This window comes from Leptosomus discolor, chromosome 4 (assembly GCF_034619465.1).
Source record: "Leptosomus discolor isolate bLepDis1 chromosome 4, bLepDis1.hap2, whole genome shotgun sequence".
Classification (NCBI taxonomy): domain Eukaryota; kingdom Metazoa; phylum Chordata; class Aves; order Leptosomiformes; family Leptosomidae; genus Leptosomus; species Leptosomus discolor.
The window spans coordinates 33170416-33190553 of NC_141394.1; the positions used below are offsets into that span (position 1 = coordinate 33170416).

The window sequence follows — 20138 nt, forward strand, 5'->3', positions numbered from 1 at the left end:
TGCCAAGTGGCCTGCTGACAGTGACTTCATGTCAGAAAGGCTTCCTCTGGTAAGCTGCTGCAGGTTCCTCAAACATCCTCTACCCAGGCAGTATTAGGGCTTGTGATAGTCTGACCAAAAGGAACCTGGGGGCCTGTGAGGGAGGTGTCTGGCAACTGGCAGGAGGCAAAGAGGTGAACTGCGCAAAATTTGCGTTTTCATAGCTAGAACTGGGTTTGACAGATGTGTCCATCCGTGCTTTGGCCATTTCTTGTCATCGCTTCTGTAGTGACTTACCCATAGAGAAGAAAAAAAAAAAAAAAAAAAAAAAAAACCAAACCAAACACAAAAAACCCACCACATGTCAAACAGCTCGAGTTTGGCATAGCGCTTGCGTATGAGAGCAGCCCTTCTCCCAGGAGAACAGCATGAAGCAGTTTCAGGGTGAGGGGAATGGAGAAATCCAAGGAAATGTACGCAAGGGGCCATGATGTCCCAGGAGGATTGTCCCATGGTGGGCCCCAGGGAGCTGAGGAAGCCCATTCCCACAGTGTCGGCAGCTAAATGGGCATGAGCGGGTCAATCCCTCCAGCGCATATTTGGGCGCGTAGGTAACTCACAGCCCCTCTCGGCTGGCCTGTCTGACTCACAGCCCCCATCTGCTTTACATGGGAAGGGACATGGTGACCCGGGGGCCACCCAGCAGGGCCCAGCCACTGGCAACCCATACTGGGCAAGGCCACATCCCCCAGTTTCACAGCGAGGGACACCAACTGCCTCCATCCTTCCCCACCCCAGCGCACCAAAGCGGCACCCAGCAGGACCAGAGCCGAGCACCGCCGTGGCCTAGACTGTCCCCCCCGAGGTGAGGTCCCCGCGGCCACAGACAGGCCTGGTCGAGGGAACGAGTGCAAGGGCAGAGAGGAGCAGCCTGTGCCGCCCCCCCCGCCCCAGGGGTTTCACAGCACCACGATGCTTTGGGGCGATGCACTTTCGGCGCAGTGTCCTGACAGACTCAAGCAGCATCGCCCAGCGCTGCCCGAGGAATATTCCCAGTTTCTGCTGGTGGCAACAGCCCCCCCGCCCTCAGCCCCGCAGGGACCCCCCCTGGAGCCATCCCGGGGCAGATGACACAAGCCCAGGTGAGGGAAGGCAGCCCCTTTGTCCCAAGCACGTACACAAGAAACCCGACGGCTCTCCTTTTCTCTCTCGCCCCAACTCCCGCAGGAAACCGACCCGGCTCCTGGGCTGCCCGCCGGCTCTGCAGCTGGTGGCTGCGAGCGGTGACGAGAGGGGACCAAGGTGCTGAGAGGCAGCCGGGACTGCACACGAAGGGGCCGAGGCCGGCGGTGCGGAGGGGCCGTCGACCGCGGGAGGGAGACGGGGGGCGGGCGCTCCGCTGCCATGGCGGCGGCCGTGGCCGTGGCCGTGGCCGGGGCCGGGCCGGGGCCGGGCCGGCGCCGCCGGGGAGGGGTTTCCCCCGCCGCGGTTTAAGTGCCTGCCGGGGGCGGGCGGCGCCGTGCCGCCATGCCGCCCTCCGCGCTGCTGCTGGTACTGCTGCTGGCGGCGCTGGCGGTGCCCGCTCCGGCGGCGGCGGGGGGCTGCGGGCCCTGCGAGGCGGAGCGGTGCCCGGCGCTGCCGCTGCGGGGCTGCCCGCTCGGCCGGGTGCGGGACGCCTGCGGCTGCTGCTGGCAGTGTGGCCGCGGCGAGGGCGAGGCGTGCGGCGGCGCTGCGGGGGGCCGCTGCGCCCCCGGCCTCGAGTGCGTGAAGAGCCGCCAGCGCCGTAAGGCCAAGGGCGGCCCGGCCCCGGGACACCCCCTCCCCGCCGCCGCCGCCGGGCCGGCCGGCGTGTGCCTCTGCAAGAGCCGCTACCCGGTGTGCGGCAGCGACGGGCTCACCTACAGCAGCGGCTGCCAGCTCCGCGCCGCCAGCCTGCGCGCCCAGAGCCGCGGCGAGCCCGCCATCAGCCAGCGCAGCAAGGGAGCCTGCGAGCAAGGTGCGGGGCGGCGGGGGGCGGGGGGCGGGCCGGACCGGGCGGTGGCGCAGCGCCCCGGGCAGGCAGCGGGGCGGGCAGGGCCGGGCGGCGGGCGCTGCCGCTGGCCGCGTCCGGCCGTGCCGTCTGACTTCGCGGTGAAACGGCTGGTCCCGAGTGCTCCTCGTAGTGTTTTATCGCATCGGGGCGTTGTTTGTAAATTCAAGATGATTTCAAAACCTCCTTAAATGGACTCGAGAGTCCCAGTCGGATGGTGCTGCCTGGACTTGGAGTAAGGCTTTAGGTCGGCCCCAGAAATGCGGAGAAACTTGGCCACTGCTCTCTTGGCTTTCAGGGGTGCTGGAAGTGCACTGCAGCTTGCAATTTGGGATGCTGTGACATGGGACAAAAGGGCTGAGCTGTCAGCAGAGGAAGATTGCCAACAGTGAGAAAAATAAATTATTAAATGGACGTGAAAGCCACAGAAATTCAGAGCCAACATTCACTGGCTTGTTTTTGTTCAAAATAAAAACAAGCAGTGACTTTCCTGAGCTGCACATCGTAGTTTGCACTTGCAGCTTTTGCAACCAGGGGCTCAATTCTTCCCAAGCTTTTGCTTAGGGATGGTGCTCAAGGAAGAAATTGCTCTGCTGCGGAGCCTCTACTAGGAATCCTGGCTTCTGAGAGTGGGTTTTGCTGGGAGGAAGGGAGGGAGGGGTAGGACATAGCACGCAAGACATTTTCTGAACGCCTCAAGGACAATATTACAGCACCAGTGCTGTTTTGGTGGAGGAGTATTTTCATAAACACAGTATGTGTAGGGTCACAACCTCCACGTCCTCCTTCTCTTTCTTCCCATAACTGAGGCCAAGTATGTCTTGCAAAAAAATGTTTCTGAAACTCCCAAAGAAAGCATGAAAGGGTGGGTAAGGATTGGGTTATGCACTTTGATGTTGCCCATTTAATGCCTTGCATGGCTTTTCACAAACCTTGTGCAAAACATCAGGTTATATATTAGCCAGAAACATTATGGTACAATGTTAAGAAAGAGAAGGCGCTTCAGCCCTTGGGCCAATATGGGATGAGAACAGCCTCTACCCAGGGCACCTTCTAGCATTTGGAAGGAGCCTTTCCTGCCCAGCAGACTTGGGAAACGGTCTCAGCAGTCCTAAAAGTGCGTGCTGCTTTCTGGCTCTGCCAGCCCAGACCAAGTGAGCAGACGTGTTTGAAAGATGTCTGAGGTCACATTTGAGGTGTACTTGAGAAGAGGGCTGCATTCTCACTTGTGTTGCCCGAAGTCACCTGGGAGTTCGTGGCAAAACAGGTATTGATACTCATATTGTAAGGTACTGCTCCAGCCCTTGGCTGCGCTTCCCTGTGCCTGCCCCAGACTGGATGCTGGCTTGGCCTGATGGGGCTTTGACCCAGACTATGGAGAGAGACAGAGTTTGATGAGGTCAATGCAAACATGACAGGCTAGGCAGAGTGGTGGGAGGCCACTGACCCACCAGCCTCAAACAGCTTCCGCGAGACTTCCTCCGTGCTCTGGTCAGCACAGTCACAGCTTCTCTGCAGAAGGTCGCAGTGTGGGACAGCCACTCCATGCACAAACTGCATCCCTTCCTTGCAGGACGTCCCTTGGAGTGTGCCCATGTGCAGCAAGGCACCTTTGCAGGCTGTTACCTATTGTTTTAGAACTTTGCTGGAGCACATGGTGCCGAGCCACTGGCAAAATGAGGAGCCGCTCTTCTTTTGGCTCCTACTGCTGAGAGAGCTGGAGACCCAGCGCCTTGGGGAAGGGAGGAGGCAGGATGTGGGCTGCTCAGCAGTAGTGTTGCAATTGACTCTTCTGAGACTCCTCTCAGCTGCATGAACCTTCTTGTGCTGTGGACCTTCTTCTGGTGATACATGTCGCTCTGTGGCTTGCAGCTGAGGCTGGGACTCAGCCCACACACGTGGCAGGCATCTGGAAGTATTTCTGCAGACCTCAGGGTCTCCTGGCAGTTAGGACTGTTGAGTGGGGAGAGGAGGGGAGTTGTAATCTCCACACCGATTTTGAAACGATGGCAGGAGAAGACATCCATCCCATCAGCCCGGCAGGGTAGAGCCACTGTCAGTATCTTTCCAGATAGGAGACAGCACTTTCCAGGGTTTCTAAAAGAACCTAGATGCTGTGGGAGTCAAAGAGATGGAAGTTCTGTCTTTTACCATTTCCCACCACAAATGGACATGATCTCCTTAAGACACTGTCTAGGGTGGGATGCTGCATAGGGACACTGCACACAGACAGGATCATGCCTGCGTCACTCATTTGTGTGACAGCACAGAAAGGAGTCTTTGGGCAATGGGAGACTTGGGCTTCTTGCTCATGGGAGATGGGCTCCAAGGTGTCTGCATGCACTCGCTGGGCTATGAGGATCACGTCTTTTGCATCCAAGAGCAAGCAGCCTTTCAAGTCTGAGAAGAGATCCAGAAAAACATGTTTCCAGGAGTGGGTCCTAATTGTCTTTGATTGCTTTTTTTTTTTTTTCCCCCCAAGTGGAGCTGGAGAGGGAGGGCTTGTTTTGCACATCCCATTTGAAAGGTGGTCCTCAGGAGGAGGCAGTGCAGAGCTGTGGCTGCTGTTGGCCTTTTCTGTCATTGGCAGGAAGGGCGGCAGCTGGAGGTGGGGCACTGAGTGGAAGAAAGGAACGCATCTGGGAACAGCTTATTGGTAGATGCTCCTCCTCACCTACCCTGGCACTACGGCATGCTGGGAGTGGCAGGGCAGGAGACAGGACATGGACAGATGCAAATGGGGCAAACACTGTCGGTTTATCCCTTTCTTGGTTCCTGCCACTGTTTGCTCAAACCTCACCTCCCATGCAAGGTGGAGATGAGGCTCACCGCAGCCACCTCCTCTTCTTTTGCCTTGAAATACATGCTTGAGATAGGAATCAGCCACAGTCAATTGAGACTTCGGCTCTTATTCCTTGGTTAACTGGGGTTGCATTTCATACCCTCTCTCTTGTCTTGTCTCTCTCTCTGCCCCATGTGTACCAGGTATTCTCCAGGTATTCTCCCTCTCTGCTCTGTCCTATATGTACCAGGGATTCAAAGGGTCTGAGGGAGGTATAGCTACTGATGTGTCATAGGCAGCACCATGTGGGCACAAGTAAAGCTGCCTAGAAACAAAGCACTCAGCTACGTAAGACTTGATATGGAAAATACTCCTTGAGACACATGTCTTTTCCACCACAGATGTATTTCCAAGGGGATAAAATTTCATTAAAAATTGTATTTGACAAAGCTGACCAAATGCGTGTCCAGTTGAGCTTGCCGTATGCATCATGGTGCCTGTCACAGGGTTTTCTGTGCAATGCTCAGTGGTTTTTGCTTGCTAAGAGGTACTGCTCACCGACTGGAAAAAACTTGGATGTTTCTATGTTGTTAAAGAGCAAAAGGAAGGAGCCAGTTCTTGGCCCTACATAATTCGCCTTGACCTTGTCCTCGAGATTCTCTTTCTGGTGCTTGTTTCCCAGACCTCTCAGATCCGATGCCTGTGTTCTTTGTACAAAAATAGTGAAGCCATGCATAAAAAGATACTTCCATTGCAGCCAAAACTTCCTGCTGGAGCACAAAGGAAGACACAGTTGAGAAGAGTTTGAGAGGACCCAAATAACCCTTGCTATACCTGCACTTGGCAAGTGCAAGGGTCCAGCCTGTCCTTCCTGCAGTGGGTTGCGTGTGGGCAGAACCATTGGGAACAGCTGGAAAAAGGCACCCTATTTGATTCCCAGCTCCTTGAGGCTGCCTGGCTGCTGTCGGTGCTGTGTCAGCAGGGCAGGGCAAAGCTGTCTGCGTTTATTCTGAGGGAGCAGGCAGCGATGCCATGGTTCTCCCTCCCAGCTGGGCTCATGCTGTGCCCTCATGCTTGCACTCGCAGGTGGCTCTGGGTTTGCCCCTCTCTCTGCGAGGGAGCCCCCACCTGCATCCCGTCTCTACCCTTGCACCCCGGCAGCCTCCTTGTAAGCTAGTCCCAGTACCAAGGCCATGCAGGAGATGGATGCTATGAAGTTTTCCAGCTGCTTTCCAGTATTGCCTTTAAATGGATTGGCCCTTTGCTCTCTGCCTATGAATATGCACAGCTACGCTCAGGTCTGCTGCCAGCTCTTGCAGGCAGGGTGGGCCCAGACACAAAGCAGAAGCCTGCTGCTGGGGCAGGTACAGGCAGTCACCTCCAGCGGTCCCCTCAGCAGGAGGGGAGGCTGCCACGACAGCCGGGGAGCTGCCCTCTGCCATCACCCAGCTGTGCACAGATGTTCAGCAGAGCCTGTTGTGGAGTTGGTGGCTTCAGTAATTTAGGCTGAAATTCATTTTGCAGTGCACACACTGAGGCTGTTTACAGCCAGCTAGGACCTGCGGCAGGAGGACCATGGTACCCACTGCCATGCAAATCCAACTGGCATAAAGAATTAGGGTTGCATGGCTCAGCTCAAGCCACGCAGAAAAACGATGTCAAAGCACCAACGCCCATCAAAAAACTAGCAGGAATTTTGGCATGGTAATCTCTGTGAGCTGACAAATACCAGGCACAGACTTGTTGCCTAACTAGTGCAAGAAGGGGCAAATACCCTGGAGACTCTCTTATCATTAGCCACCAGCAAATACCTGCTTTGAGGGACGAGTCATGGCTGCTGGAAATCCTGCTAAAGTTGCCTCATTACAACCCAAAGGCCTTAATGGTTTGAAGTCCCTGATACTTATTCCAGCAGGGTTGGGGTCTCCAGGTTGTTTTGCCATTGTCGGTCAAGTCTTTGTCTATGTTTTATGCTCGCTTCTCTCTTGGTGGAAGCCAAGTGCCTGTTCTTGCCCAAATGCAGCATACCACAAGGCGGCTTTCGGCAGACATCAGAGGACAGCATTTCACTCTCCAGGGAGCTGGTGCTGCTTTGTACCTACCTACAAAGACCTCCCAGAGGTAGAAACTTAGGACCTTTCTGGGTGAAGGGTGGATTTGCTGGCTCACCAAGCAGCCTGCTTTATTTCTATTCATCTGAATGTGGCTTGAATCTCTGTGGCTCCATGAAAGTCTTTTCCCAGCATTGGGAATGTGCAGCCATTTGCCCTATGGTGACAAGGGCTCAGCACCTTGCAGGATCCATCCCACAGCCTGCAGAGCTTATAAAAACAGCAGGACCAGGAGAGAGGTTCTTTTAAAGCTGACTCTAACCAGCACTACACCTCTCTTTCAGCAGCAAAGAGCTCCCAGCCACTGGACCTGAGCTGTTCCCCCAGAAGGGTATCATTTTGGCTTGCTGGAAGCCCAGACAGCATCCCTCTTAGAAGGGTTTTTTGGCTAAGGTGCCACCCGCCATCTCTGGGGCTCAGGAAAAGATGGGTGCAAGGTTTCTTGGCTGTCCATGTGGCTTATAAATTGGGCTGATGGATGTAGGATCATGGCTGCCAGGCTCTCATGGACACTGAAAGCCCCAGGGGCAAGTACACCCCTCCCAAAATTCCTGCCTTTTTACCCCAGCAGTGGTTTTGCTTTGCTGGTGCCTCAGTGTCCCATAAAGCTACATCTGCACTGCAAAGTGGTGCTGAGTTCCCACGGGTCAACTTTAAAACAAGAAACATACATGACATCTGTTGGCTTATTCCATGCAAATTCAGCTGTTGAGGTTTTGCCAGAAATATTTTAGTTTTGAGGGTGGTTTGGGTTTTTTTTTTTTGGCGGTTTTGGGGTTTTGGGGGTGGGTTTTTGGTTTGTTTGTTTTTTTTTTACCCACTTCCTAAGTACAGCAGAAACAGGGGAGGCTGGGGGAAGACTTTCTGGGAGATGGCAGATGGCTGTTATCACTGATGTTAGCTCATCTTCTCCTGGTACAGCTGCCTTTAGTTCTTTCCTCCCTTCTTCTTTTCCTGGATTTTAAGAGACTTTTAAAAATGTCCACATTTTATGAGTACTTTCTTCTTTGCTGGTGAAAAGGAGATTTAGACAAGTTTTTGCTAAGTCACCTGTGATTGGAAATTAACTGAATTTCCTAATCCTTCTGGGAAGCTGGTTTGGGTTTCTGCATCAGCTGGGAGCGGGGGTCTTGCATCAGTGGCCTGCCGCCCGCTTTCTGCCACCGCAAAGGAAGGCATTGCATTTGCAGGTGGATCTTGCCAGCATTTTTGTGCTGCGTCCAGAGAGTCTGTCGCAGAGCAGAGCTGCACACGTGCGTGGTGGGGTCACACCTTTTGTTTTGTACCACAGGGTCCTTTCAGATGGAGCGTGGCGTGGGGATGTAATATTTTTCAGTGTGGTGCTTGCTTTCCCAGCACACAGTGCATTGGGATTTTGAGACAGTTTCTAGGGCTGAAGCTTTATGCTGGCATTTTTTAAATTAATCTGTAACTTTGTTTTTTTCCAGTGTTGTAGGACAGACCATAAATTTCCCCTTAAAAGGCATTTAGTTATTTGAAAAGGTTTTGGTTCATTGGAGCTTGAGTTTTTATGGTTACTGTGCTAAAATCTTATTAGGGCAGCTGTTTAATGTATTACTTGGCAGCTCAGAGTCTTGGAGAGCACCAGTATGCCAGGGACTATGCAAACACCTCCGCTGCCCAATCCCATATTTCACCTGTGTCTTCATTCTCAATCATCATAGCACATCCAAAATCACTAGCAAGGAATGATTACAGATCAGCAAATTCCTCCCCATCTTTGTTTTTTTCTGTTGCTGGAAAGGCATGCTGTGTTTAAAAAAATGCGTTTAATCCTTTGTTGGGCTGAGGTTGATTGAGGTTCATACTAAATAGGAGATTACCACATAACAAGTCTAATCAGGTCAGACTTTTGAAAGCCCTGCTTGCTTTTCCATGCATAAATGCTGCCATGCCTTGTTTCTGTGTCTCCCACTGCAAGCTTTTCACATTCTTTCCAGGCTTTAGCTCATGGTCGTGCTTTTGCCGTAATCACAGTTTTCTTAGTAAACTGAGCCAAGGTCACACGAAGAGAAGAGGGGAGGTGGCAGCTGGGAGGAGAGAAGTTTCTTGATAGAGCTTGTCTGGGAGGTCCAGGACAAAAAAGCCCAAATACGCATCCAGCTATGACTGAGAAGCGGCAAGCGTGTTTGCAGAAAGCTGCTGCCTGTTTGACCCTGGGGACAGAATACTTTTGACACTGGCAAAAGGAAGGGAAAGTGGGAAAAAAGGGCAGGACAGAGGAAAAAGGCAGGAGAGAGGTTGGCTTGTGGCACTCCACTAGCAAGGGCAGCGTCATCTCCGCTCAGAGGGCTTGCCCTTTTCTCATTTGGCTGTTTCCAGGGGCAAGTGTGGTTATAAGCTTGCTGTTTAGCTTAAAGCAGCCTCAGCTACATTGGCCTGTCCGTTGCCCCAGCTCTGAGATCTGGATTGCGTTGATGCAGCAGAGCGCTGAGCCAGGCGCGAGGCGTGCAGAGGTGCGGCCTTTTCTCTGGGCACAATGCCGGGGCCAGCGCAGACCCATCCTGTGTGCTAGGTAAGGGAGAAGGGGCTTGGGGTTTTTGTTCTTTGCAGGGCTAACCCATTCTCCCCCCCATCCACATGTCAACGCCACGGAGGACCAATAAGTAGCCACATAAAGGTCATGCACAAGGTCTCTGAAGGCAGTGTTCCCAAACTAGGATAAAACAGCAGGGGTGGGATTTCCAGCTGTATTGGTCTGCTCCACGCTGAGGCCGGTGGGATGGGAAGCAGGGGGAGATCCATGGCAGATAGCTGGTGGCCCAGGGCCCTGCCTCATGCTGACTCAGTCTCAAGTCTCCAGGGTTTGGGACAAAGCTGCATTGGTGTTCACAGCCTTTCCAGGGACTCTGGGCTGCTGAAGTCTGAGGGGGAGCATCCCATCAGGCTTATCATCTGGCATCTCCTTTGGTCTGGATGTCTCGGAGCCTCTTTCTGTAACTCCTTAATCTCTTCAAGGCCAGGTTAAAGGAGGGGGAGAAATGCCTTCCGAAAGAGATAAAGAAGGAGGCTTGTAAATCTGCCAGAAAACAGCAGGCAGCTTTGGGCATGGGGAAGGCCAGAAGCTGCTCACACATCCCATCTGCTGCTGCCTCTCGCAGAGAGCACTGACCTGGGAGGGAGCAGCTGAGGCCATGCCAACTAGAATGAGTAGATGCTGCTTACAGAAGGTTTCCCCTTCTCCATATAAAGAAATTTTGAAGGGAAATACTTTCCCAGCAACTTAGGAGACTGGAGTGGGTCTATTTTCAGACTTGCAAGAGCTTGTGAGGATGAACAGTGTCTAGCTTTTGCTTTGATTTGCTGTCTCACGGGGAATGTTCTCAGTCTGTGTTTCACACAGGGCTGCTGAGGAGGGCTGGCTGGGAACCAGGCTGGCACTCACGCAAGCTTCAGCGTGCAGTACACAGCTTCATCTGTTCATGGTTGGGACTTCCCATGTGCACCCAAGCACCAGGGTATACCCCACAGCGCTTGATGCTGAGCCTATGTCTGCCTTTAGAGACAGACCTGTAGCCCCCTTGATTTTAGCAAAAAAAGTTACTGCTCTGCTTGCTGGAGTGTGATTTATTTGTGTGTGTGGACACCACAGGAAGATCACCGAGGAGCAGCTAACCCTGAGCTGTGATAGACCATCCTGTTATCTGCGAGAGGCAGGTGGATGGGTTGGAAGATGCCAGACCTCTGCCTGCTGCGGCTGAGCAGAGAAGAGGTGCCTGGTGTGGGAGGTGTGTCAGGAGCAGATGCCAAATGATAGCCTCATCGGGGAAGGCACAGGCTGTGCTGCATGCTGCTGCTGCAGAAAAGCAACTACATAACAGCAATGGGAGCTCCTCTCTGGCTGCTGCTTTTGACATAACGCAAGCTGTCAGCTCCCTGTGATCTCCAGCAAAAACAGTCCCTGCGCTTTCAGGCTCCTCTCCCGGGGTGAATGAGCTCGCTGGCTCTGTAAGTAAGACCCTTCCCGGGCCAGGGAGAGCTGTTTGTCTTACGAACAATGGGCAGAGCAAGGAGGAAATGCCTGAAGTGCCTGCGGAAAGCAGCTGATCTTCATCAACTGCCTGTGCTGTCCTCTTGGCCAAGAAGCTCCTCCTGCACCGCCAAGAAGCTCCTCCTGCACGGTCAGGGCAAGTACTGGCAGCGAGCATCGCATAAAGCTGGCTCAGTCCCTGCTGGGGAGCTGGGACCACTCGACCAGATCAATGGTGGTGACCATTTTCATCAGTAGGTGCAACCCACAGGTCCCCAGCCCGAAGGAAGTGGATGGAGAAACCTTCCCCTTTGTGCAAGTAGAGCAGTGAGGCCTCTAAGATGCAGGCTGTAGGATGAGGGCCAGGGGGCTCCTTGCTGGCGGGAATCAAGTCATCTGCTCTGTACACGGTGGGCTTGTTTCCAGTCCTGCTGAGCACATGGTGGCCTCACTCCCTTCACAAGGACTCCCAGAGCAAGAGAAGTGACTTGCAGGAGGGAATGTCCTCACATCCTCTGAAGTCCCTGCAAGGCTCAGGCATCCTCTGCCTCTCCTGTTGTAGCAGGTTGCAGTGTCCCCTGTCCATCTCTGGCTGCTTCAGGGAACTGTGGGAGAGAGCGTGAGTGGGACCAAAACAGGTAGTAAGCAGGGTGGCTGCCACGCACCTGGGTGTCAGCTCACTGGGGGTGGAAGTCTGGCTACTGCTGTGGCCTGTTGTGATTTGACTTTAAATCTGCTAACTTCTTGGCCTTTCTTTCTCATTTATTTTTAGCAGAGGAAGAAGCCCAGCTCTAGAGTTTTGGCTGTCTGGATTTAAGTCAAATATCCCGAGAGACCACACTGACTCTTCCCACGACACTGTTGCATCTCTCAGGATGTGTATTCCCTCCCGGCCTCAGGGCTGAGCAGGATAGAGGCGGAGGCCTGTGAATGCTCCCAGTTCATTTTGCAGAGGCAGAGTCTCGCGTTCCTCCTGGTTAGATCAGGATGTACATCTTGAGCTCAGGGCTGCCTCGTAATGGCCAAGCTCTCACTGTGCTGTGGCTGCTGTGCCAAGCCAGCCGGAGCTTCGCTGTGAAGTTGTGCAGGCAATTCCCCTTTCCAGGGAATATAAACAATTTCTCCTCGCACAGGAGGTGGTGGAAATTCCCTCTCTCTTTTCCGCTGCCAGCAGTTGCTGCAGAAAAATCCTGGTGTGACCTGTTCCTGGCAGGGTGAGCAAACATCCATGGGCAGAGGGTGTCCAGGCCCTTCATACAGGGGGAAACTCAGTGGCAGCCGAGACTGAGATACCTCAGGCAGTGTATTTAGTGATGCATTGAATGCTGCCCATTCCCAACCAGTGAAGAATTGAGCCAGATTCTGGAAGAGCATAACAGCGCCTTAAAATCCTCCTGGCTTTTAACGTTAAGAATCAGGATCTCTCCTTTTCTGCGGTGGGAAGTGGTGGTCATTTGGGGACAGCTATGTTTCTCCTGCCTCATGGAGAACCCCAGTGACCAGTGATAAAGAGGACAGTGTCATACAGGGGCAAACATAGCCCTGCCTCTTGGGGACAGACCCCGAGCTCTGCCCTGGGAAGGGCACCTTGTGCATGGAGGGTTTTGCATAGCTGGAGCAGAAGGCGACAGCAGCAGCAGGCCACGCTGGGTGCACGTCTGCTGGAGGTCCTTGCAGAGCATGAGATGAGCTAAGTCACCTGGGGACAATCCAGATCCCGCCACAGCTGCTGCCCTGTTGTCCGTATTGTTCAAGGGACACCAGAAAAAGAACAGCAGGGCTGCACAGGAAACGGTGGCACTGGGGAAGGGGAGCAGAGCGTGTGACCTGAGGCGGCCCCGTCATGGAGATGGCAATACCCTGGGCTGGGCGCAGCCCTGCTGCTGTGCAGGGGCCAGGCAGTACTTCGGGCAGGAGTGTGCTGGGGGTGCGAGCCCCACAGATCACCCCACTATACTACGCTGCGGTTGTACCCGGGGGAACAACCTCCAGCGGGGTGTTGCTGACAGTGCAGAGCTGGGCATGGTCTGGAGGTACAGATCTGCTCTGGGCCACCTGGAGCAAGGATAACTCCAGCTCCCTTCCACACGGGAAAGGGTGCTGTGACTCCAACACACCCCTCTTCTAGACAGTGCGCAGAAACCAATTCGTGCAGCAGTACAACCAACAACAGGGTAAATAAGGCCATGAAAGGCTGCTTAAATCCTTTTCTCAGCTGAGACTCAGTTCTGTGCAGATGAGGAGCACCTGGGTTGTGATGTCTGCCAGGAAACCAGCGGGTGCTGATCATTAGGTGTGGTTTTAACCATCGCCTGGGGCTACACATAAAACTTCCCTGCTTCTGCACAACTACCTCCTGTTAAACCAAGGACTGGGACCTCTGTAATGGAGAAACTGGACTGCAGCCACCCCATGTCTCTTAGCAGCTTCCCACCAGCAGGCTGTGTACAGTCATTCCTGGACAGGGAAGTCTCAGAAGAGCAAACACTTTGCTGGGATCGCACAAGTTGCTCAGGAGTGGGGAAACACGTCAGCATCCCTTGGGCTAAGACAGAGGGATGGCTGATGTCCTCTGGCTGGTGATACCAGTGTGGTATCCTGAAGAGAAAAAAGGATGCCAGCTTTGTGCTGGAAGATGTTGGTGCAGTGGGATGCACCTGGAACCCTGCTCCCCACTGCCTGCAAGAGGGCTGCAGGGCAGAGTGCACATGCAGGGCTGAGGTTAGCGCATGGTTAGGACCCCAGAAGGAGCATCAGGACCTCCCAGAATTTTATCGGGCTGGGAATGAGCCATGCTCTGTGAGCCAGCATACCCAGGGGCTTCAGTCAGGCTGGCTCTGGAGTACTTGTTTGCACAGGAAATGCCGCCTTCTGGTGGAGCCTAATGGGAGCTTCAGTTTCCTGTTACTGCATGCATCTTCAGAGCAGAAGGGGAAAAGCTGCTCTTCTTCAAGATGTCAATAACTGGAAATAAACACTATGTGCTCCTTTAGTCTGCACTTCCTATTGTGGGGGATTAATTGCTGCTTTTCACAAAACAGTCCCGCTAAAGAGGGATTGAACAGAAAAGGCCATTCTTCCCTTTCTGGGATATGGGTTACGTCTCCAACATTTCCCAGCCCGAGGGGTAAACATCTCCAGTCAATCTGCAAAACAGCTCTGTTCCCATTTGGCTTTGGAAACAACTCCCTGTTTAACCAGGGATTGGAGCTCTCAGGGAAAAATGGAGCTCTACATTCACCTGTTCCCTTCCCAGATCCCCCCCAAAGGAGAGTTCTGCCACCCTCCAGCCAGCCTCCTTTGGCAGGATATTGCACACACATAAAATAGGAGCAGCATAACATTGAGTTCTGCTAGCCAGCTGCCATGGGCTTTGCTGCAGATTAAAATCCTACTGCAAAGCTGGCCAAGCTCTCAGTGGCATGGGAGAGTGAGAGGGACCTGCCCTGTCTCCTAGGGAGTCCTTTCCTCCATGCTAGCCAAGTGTCAACGATGCACTTGGTGGCTGCATGGTGAGCAGAGGCAGCAGCTGCTAAAGTCCTGCTCAGCTCGTGAGATAACAGAATACAGACACTCTCTTACCTCTAACCTCAGTCTCACGACTAGATCGTCTGAACTGCTCAACACTTGAGTTTCTATCTAGGGGAAGTGCTCATCAGCCTGAACAGTGTGAGGTTGGATGCATGTGTAGCTTTGGAGAGGGAAGTGCTGTGATGTGGGATTAGTCCAGCAAGCTTTGCTCCAAGCAGGGACCTGCTTCCCCTCATCCTCAAAACCCATCAGAAGTGATTGGCCCCACTTAAAAGGCTACCAAGGAGACAGGCTTAAAAGCATTTCTCCCTTTTTGCAGGCCCCTCCATTGTGACCCCTCCTAAGGACATCTGGAATGTGACAGGAGCACAGATCTACCTGAGCTGTGAAGTCATGGGCATCCCAACCCCTGTCCTCATCTGGAACAAGGTAAGGGCCCTGCTAGGAGCTGTTTGAGCACAGCAAACCTGAGACAGCCGAAACTGCTCGGTAAACATAAAGGCCATAGCAGACCCCTCCTTAGAAACACATTACCTTTGATGAGTTCTCCCATCTGTGCAGTTCTGTCCACCCCCAAACATCTGGCCTTGCTTAGCCTTTAGCCATTGCTTTTGCTAAACTCTTGTTGATCCCGAGGCAGAACAGGACTTGTGTTTCTCTTGGTAGCGTCTGGTATTCAGAACATGTGGGGAATATCCCTTGACCTGCTGTCACCCTGCTGGTGGCAGGGACTCTGAGGTGGCTGGACATGGCTCACCCACGTCAGGCACAGGAACCACACACAGCAGTTGTCTCCGGTAGCTGGCAGCGTGCTGATTTTGGCAGCGCACTGGTAACATCTGGCTTAGGGCAGGGGCCAGTGTTGAGCAGAGAGGAGCCAAGCCATAGGGCTGAGAGCTGCTGCGTGGCCCCTGTAGCCTCTTCAACATGTTTGTGGACACATGAGAGGGGCCTTAAAATTAAGCTGAAATACCAGCTTGAGAATTCTACAGAGGAAAAAAACCTAGATCGGCCCAAAGATTGCTCTGTTCTGAGACAGCAAACTTTATTCATAGGGGTCCCAGAGCAGACAATGTAGGCATGTTGACCCAGGCAGCATTTTCTGCTTGTTTACAAGCAGATGCCATGTTTACACTGACTGTCAGTGCTGCTCAGCTTTTCATGCCTCTTCCTCATGTCCAAGAGACTGCTTGACATGGTGATGACAAGGGCTGAGCACCACTTATCCCATGCTATGTGCTGGGCTCAGATACACAGCGCTGGGGAATGACTGCATTGCTGTGCTCTCATTGATGCTGCACCCACCAGGAAGGATTGCCTGGTTTGCTGCAGCAGACACCCACGGGGCTGTTGCTGGCCTGTTGGAAAGAGGATAGGTCATGCAGGGAAAGCCTGTTCCAGGAGCAATGTGCAGACACTCGGTTCTCTGCTACTGCCACACTAAAAAGTGTGTTCATCAGGAAAGTTGCGGGGGAACCTCTCCAAACAAGGACGACAGTCAGCTCCTGCTGTCCCCCCAGTCCCAAGCCAGAAGGCAGCTGCTCCAGCCTGCTGAACTGGATTGATGTGTGGCTATCAGCACTGCAGGCAGCCAAATCCTTGTTCAGCACCAGCATCATCTGATGGGCTAAACACACCCTTGAGACCCAAGTCAGTGCAGGGCGTGTTTGCACACCCCATCATGAAGCGCCGCCCACACCAGAAAGCTGTGCTGCTCTCTCCGTTCCTGCTGAGGCAAGGGGAATGCAGCCCCAGTGCAGATGCTGAGGTGTTGGCATGGGGCAGGTGAAATTCTGGCACTGGAAAAAACACTGCTACTGCACAAAACATATTCATGGAAAACTACTGCTGATCTTGTCTCTGTGCAGGTATGGGCCTAACAGTTCTAGCACAAATAAGCCCCCAAATTCTTACCGCTTTCTGCCCTTCTGTTTAGATAATTCGGGGACAGTACGGTGTCCAGAGGATGGAGCTCCTGCCTGGGGACCGGGAAAACTTGGCTATCCAGACCCGAGGGGGCCCTGAGAAACACGAAGTGACGGGCTGGGTGCTCGTAAGTACTCTGTGTATGCACAGAGCTGCACAAACAGTACAGTGCAGTTTGCAACAGCTCCTGAAGAAATAACAGTGCAGAAGACACATGGCAACAGACAGGGCGCTTAGAGGAAAACATGTGTGAATTAGGCATGAGGGGTAAGGGTGGCTGCTGGCTCCAGTCTTACCTGTTGTAGTTTTTCACCTCTAGCATGCAGCAGAAGCATGCATTCTATGATCAGAGAAGGCTAGACTTAAATAAAAGATCTCCTTTCTGTATGCCATTACTTTCCTGCTACCATTAGTGAGAAGGAGACCCTCACCATGTCTATGAAGGAATCAGTACAGAGGCAAGGCATCCCTAAGACCCACCCACAGCTGAGGAGCCCTTATAGATCTGGCAGAACTGCCCTTTCCTCAGTGTATCACGTCACCTGCCTGAGAATAGCAGAGTGCAGAAGCCATCAGCCCTCACTCAGCCAACCTCCTGAGCTACAGGAGTACCTGCAGGCTGATCAGCGGTTGTCAGACATCAGAGGGAGCTGCTGTGCCTCGCAGTAAGGAAATTGCAAGTATGATGGCTCCCAGCTGCAGAGAAGCTGGCAGCAGGGGTGCACAGCTTAGGGTGTTGGTTCCCTTGCAAAAGCAGAGGTGGAAATAAGGGGAGGGAAGGGTTTGAGCCCATGATTTTGCTGAACTGACTGACTGGATGCAGCACATTCTAGGAAGGCTTTTTCTTCCTGCCTCCCTCCCCTCACCAAGCATGCAGTGGTCTGACACAGCTCCAAACTAAGTAAACAATAAAAGGAGTGAGCGTTACAGCACGTGTAATCTGGCCTAGCAGAGGAGAAGAAAGCTAGGCTGATCCACAGGAGTGGGTGCTTGTCCCAAACCTTACTGAAGAGAGCAACCACAATCTGAACCAGAGTTTTTAGAGCAGACAGAAACAACCATGCAGTCAAGTGTAGTTCCCTCAGGTTTAACTGCTACTTCATGCACTCTGTTCATCTGACAACGTCTCAAGCAATTAACAAGTTATACAAGATACCTTAAAACAGACTCACCTCTGCCTGTGCATGGAATACTTACTGGGGCATGTGTTTCTTCCTCTAGATATCTCCTCTGAGCAAAGAGGATGCTGGAGAATATGAATGTCATGCATCAAATGCCAAAGGAGAAGCAACAGCTTCTGCAAAAATCCATGTTGTGGAAACTCTGCATGAAATAGCCCTGACCAAAGGTACCTAGCGTGGTTGAACATTTAGCAGCTCTTTCCCCTAACAGTTTACTCAGTTATTTGATAAAGAAGGACCACCTAGATTTAATGCTTTCTGAAAGAAACAAAAAATTCACACTATAAGTGTCAGTTTAACGTGCAGCTTTTACTGGGCTTGGCAAAACAAGCTCGAGAAGTGGGCCCATGTGAACCTCATGAGGTTCAACAAGGCCAAGTGTCAGGTCCTGCACCTGGGTCGGGGCAACCCCTGTTATCAATACAGGCTGTGGGATGAAGGGATTGAGAGCACCCCTGTGGAGAAGGGCTTGGGGGTGCTGGTGGATGAAAAGCTGGACATGACCCAGCAATGTGTGCTTGCAGCCCAGAAAGCCAGTCACGTCCTGGGCCGCATCAAAAGAAGCGTGGCCAGCAGGTTGAGGGAGGTGATTCTCCCCCTCTAACTCTGCTCTGGTGAGACCCCACCTGCAGTGCTCTGGGGTCCTCAGCACAGGAAAGACATGGACCTGCTCAAGCGGGTCCAGAGGAGGGACACAAAGATGATCAGGGGGCTGGAGCACCTTCCCTGTGAGGACAGGCTGAGAGAGTTGGGGTTGTTCAGCCTGGAGAAGAGAAGGCTCCGGGGAGACCTTATTGTGGCCTTCCAATACTTAAAGGGGGCCTGCAGGAGAGATGGGGGCAATCTTTTTAGCAGGGCCTGTTGCAACACAACAAGAGGTAATGGTTTTAAACTAAAAGATAATAGATTCAGAGTAGATGTAAGAAGAAATTGTTTATGATGAGGGTGATGAAACACTGGAACAGGCTGCCCAGAGAGGTGGCAGAAGCCCCATCCCTGGAAACATTCAAAGCCAGGTTGGACGGGGCTCTGAGCAACCTGATGTAGCTAAAGATGTCCCTGCTCACTGCAGGGGCGTTGGACTAGACAACCTTTAAAGGTGCTTTCCAGGCCAAACTGTTCTAAGATTCCCAGCAAATCTCAGCTGCTAGAGTTCTCAAGGGATTGTTAAGTAACCCCCCAAACACTGGACGTTAAGTTACCAAATTAAAAACACCTTTTGGAAATTTTACAAAGCAACTTTCAGTGGTTTTCCAGCCCTAAATTTGTATCCTCCTTTCACTGTTCTCAGGACACTTCCAAACCTGTCCAGCTGTCCTGAGAGCAGTATTGGCACAACTGGCCCCAGGACTGAGGGGGAACTTGAAGAACTTAAACTCCTGCCAAGTCCCTGCAGCTCTTTATTCTTCCCCATCCTGAAACCATCCTAGTCCTTGCCCTTCTCTCTGCATGCTGGCATATCAAATCCAGGAGGGGACAGATATGCCACAGCAGGCCTTTAGGCAAGACCTGAAGCCTTCACCCTCCAGCCCTCAGCCAGTTTTCAAGCCCAGGTCCTCTTTGCCAGGCTGCCTGCAAAGCTGATGGCAAAGCAACCACCCTCATTCCAGCTGCAAAGAGGATGGCTTAGTACCATGGCCACCTGTGCTCCAGAATAAACGTGGAGAGCTGGAACAGTGAACTGTAACCATGTTAGAGGCAGAGGGAACAGAGCAGCCAGCTAGAGAATATTGTGCTGCCCAGATCCACTTCTGGACATAATCCTTTGTTTTAATCCCAGTAGCTTTATCCAAATGATACAGTCTTGACTTTCTGTATTATTATATACCTGAATAGCTGAAAAACTTCCTTTAGGAGAGTATTAACAGCACCTGGCATTGAAATAAGAGCATAAAATGAATCCCAGTATACTTACGCATAGGAGCGTTGCTAACGGTTTTTAGCGTCTCTAATCCCTTTTCAAACATCTTTTTATGGATGTGAATGAGTCGTGCCATGAGCAGCACACTTCTACCCCAGAATAGAAAATGTTGACTCCCCCTCTCGCAGTAACGGCTGCACAGCTGTAGTACTGCATGTATTGCCTCATGGTTTATTTCTTATACACACACCCCAGGTCACAGCTGTTCCTTCTCAGCTGCAGGAGGCATGCTGTAGCTCAGCAACCAGCTGGCAGGCCAGCATGACTTAAAGGGAACTGATAACGTTAATGGAACAAACTGTCAGACGTAACAGGCTTCTCCATGGCTACACACTACACGGTTTGGGAGCCTGGGTGGCATGTCCAGGTGATCTCAGCCAAGAAAAATGCCATCTACTACCACCCCCCTGCTGCTGTAGCCCTGCACTAGGGAAGGAAGGAGGGGGTCAGGATGAGGTGTCAGGTCTTACCCTCAGCAAAGACATCAGAAAACTCACGGTGCTACTGCCCAAGCTGCAGTATTACCACTTGGCACAGTGCAGAACGTAACATGTTTTTGTTTTTCCACAGATGACGGTGCAGAGCTGTGATGCGATGTGAGGACTTTCACTTATGCACAGTTTTAAATCAGTATTTTGGAAAGCTGCAACCTCTGGCTTTTTCTAGCTCACTAACCCTTCCCTCTTA

General features: G+C 52.6%; 1 protein-coding gene across 1 annotated transcript; it reads left to right on the forward strand.

The window, feature by feature from the left end:
* Positions 1–1506: 1506 nt before the first annotated feature.
* Positions 1507–20056, forward strand: IGFBP7 (insulin like growth factor binding protein 7). Its single transcript, XM_086464353.1, has 5 exons — positions 1507–1975; positions 14743–14852; positions 16360–16476; positions 17571–17697; positions 20022–20056. The coding sequence occupies exons 1-5, from the start codon at positions 1507–1509 to the stop codon at positions 20039–20041; spliced, it is 843 nt and encodes a 280-aa protein (XP_086320479.1). The 3' UTR covers positions 20042–20056.
* The last annotated feature ends 82 nt before the right edge of the window (positions 20057–20138 follow it).

What these genes read in the sequence shown, in the direction of transcription:
- IGFBP7 (XM_086464353.1), top strand. Translation starts at nt 1,507, where the DNA reads ATGCCGCCCTCCGCGCTGCTGCTGGTACTGCTGCTGGCGGCGCTGGCG. An exon ending in CAAGGGAGCCTGCGAGCAAG is followed by an intron (nt 1,976 to 14,742) that starts GTGCGGGGCGGC and finishes CCCTTTTTGCAG; the next exon opens with GCCCCTCCATTGTGACCCCT. An exon ending in CTGTCCTCATCTGGAACAAG is followed by an intron (nt 14,853 to 16,359) that starts GTAAGGGCCCTG and finishes CCTTCTGTTTAG; the next exon opens with ATAATTCGGGGACAGTACGG.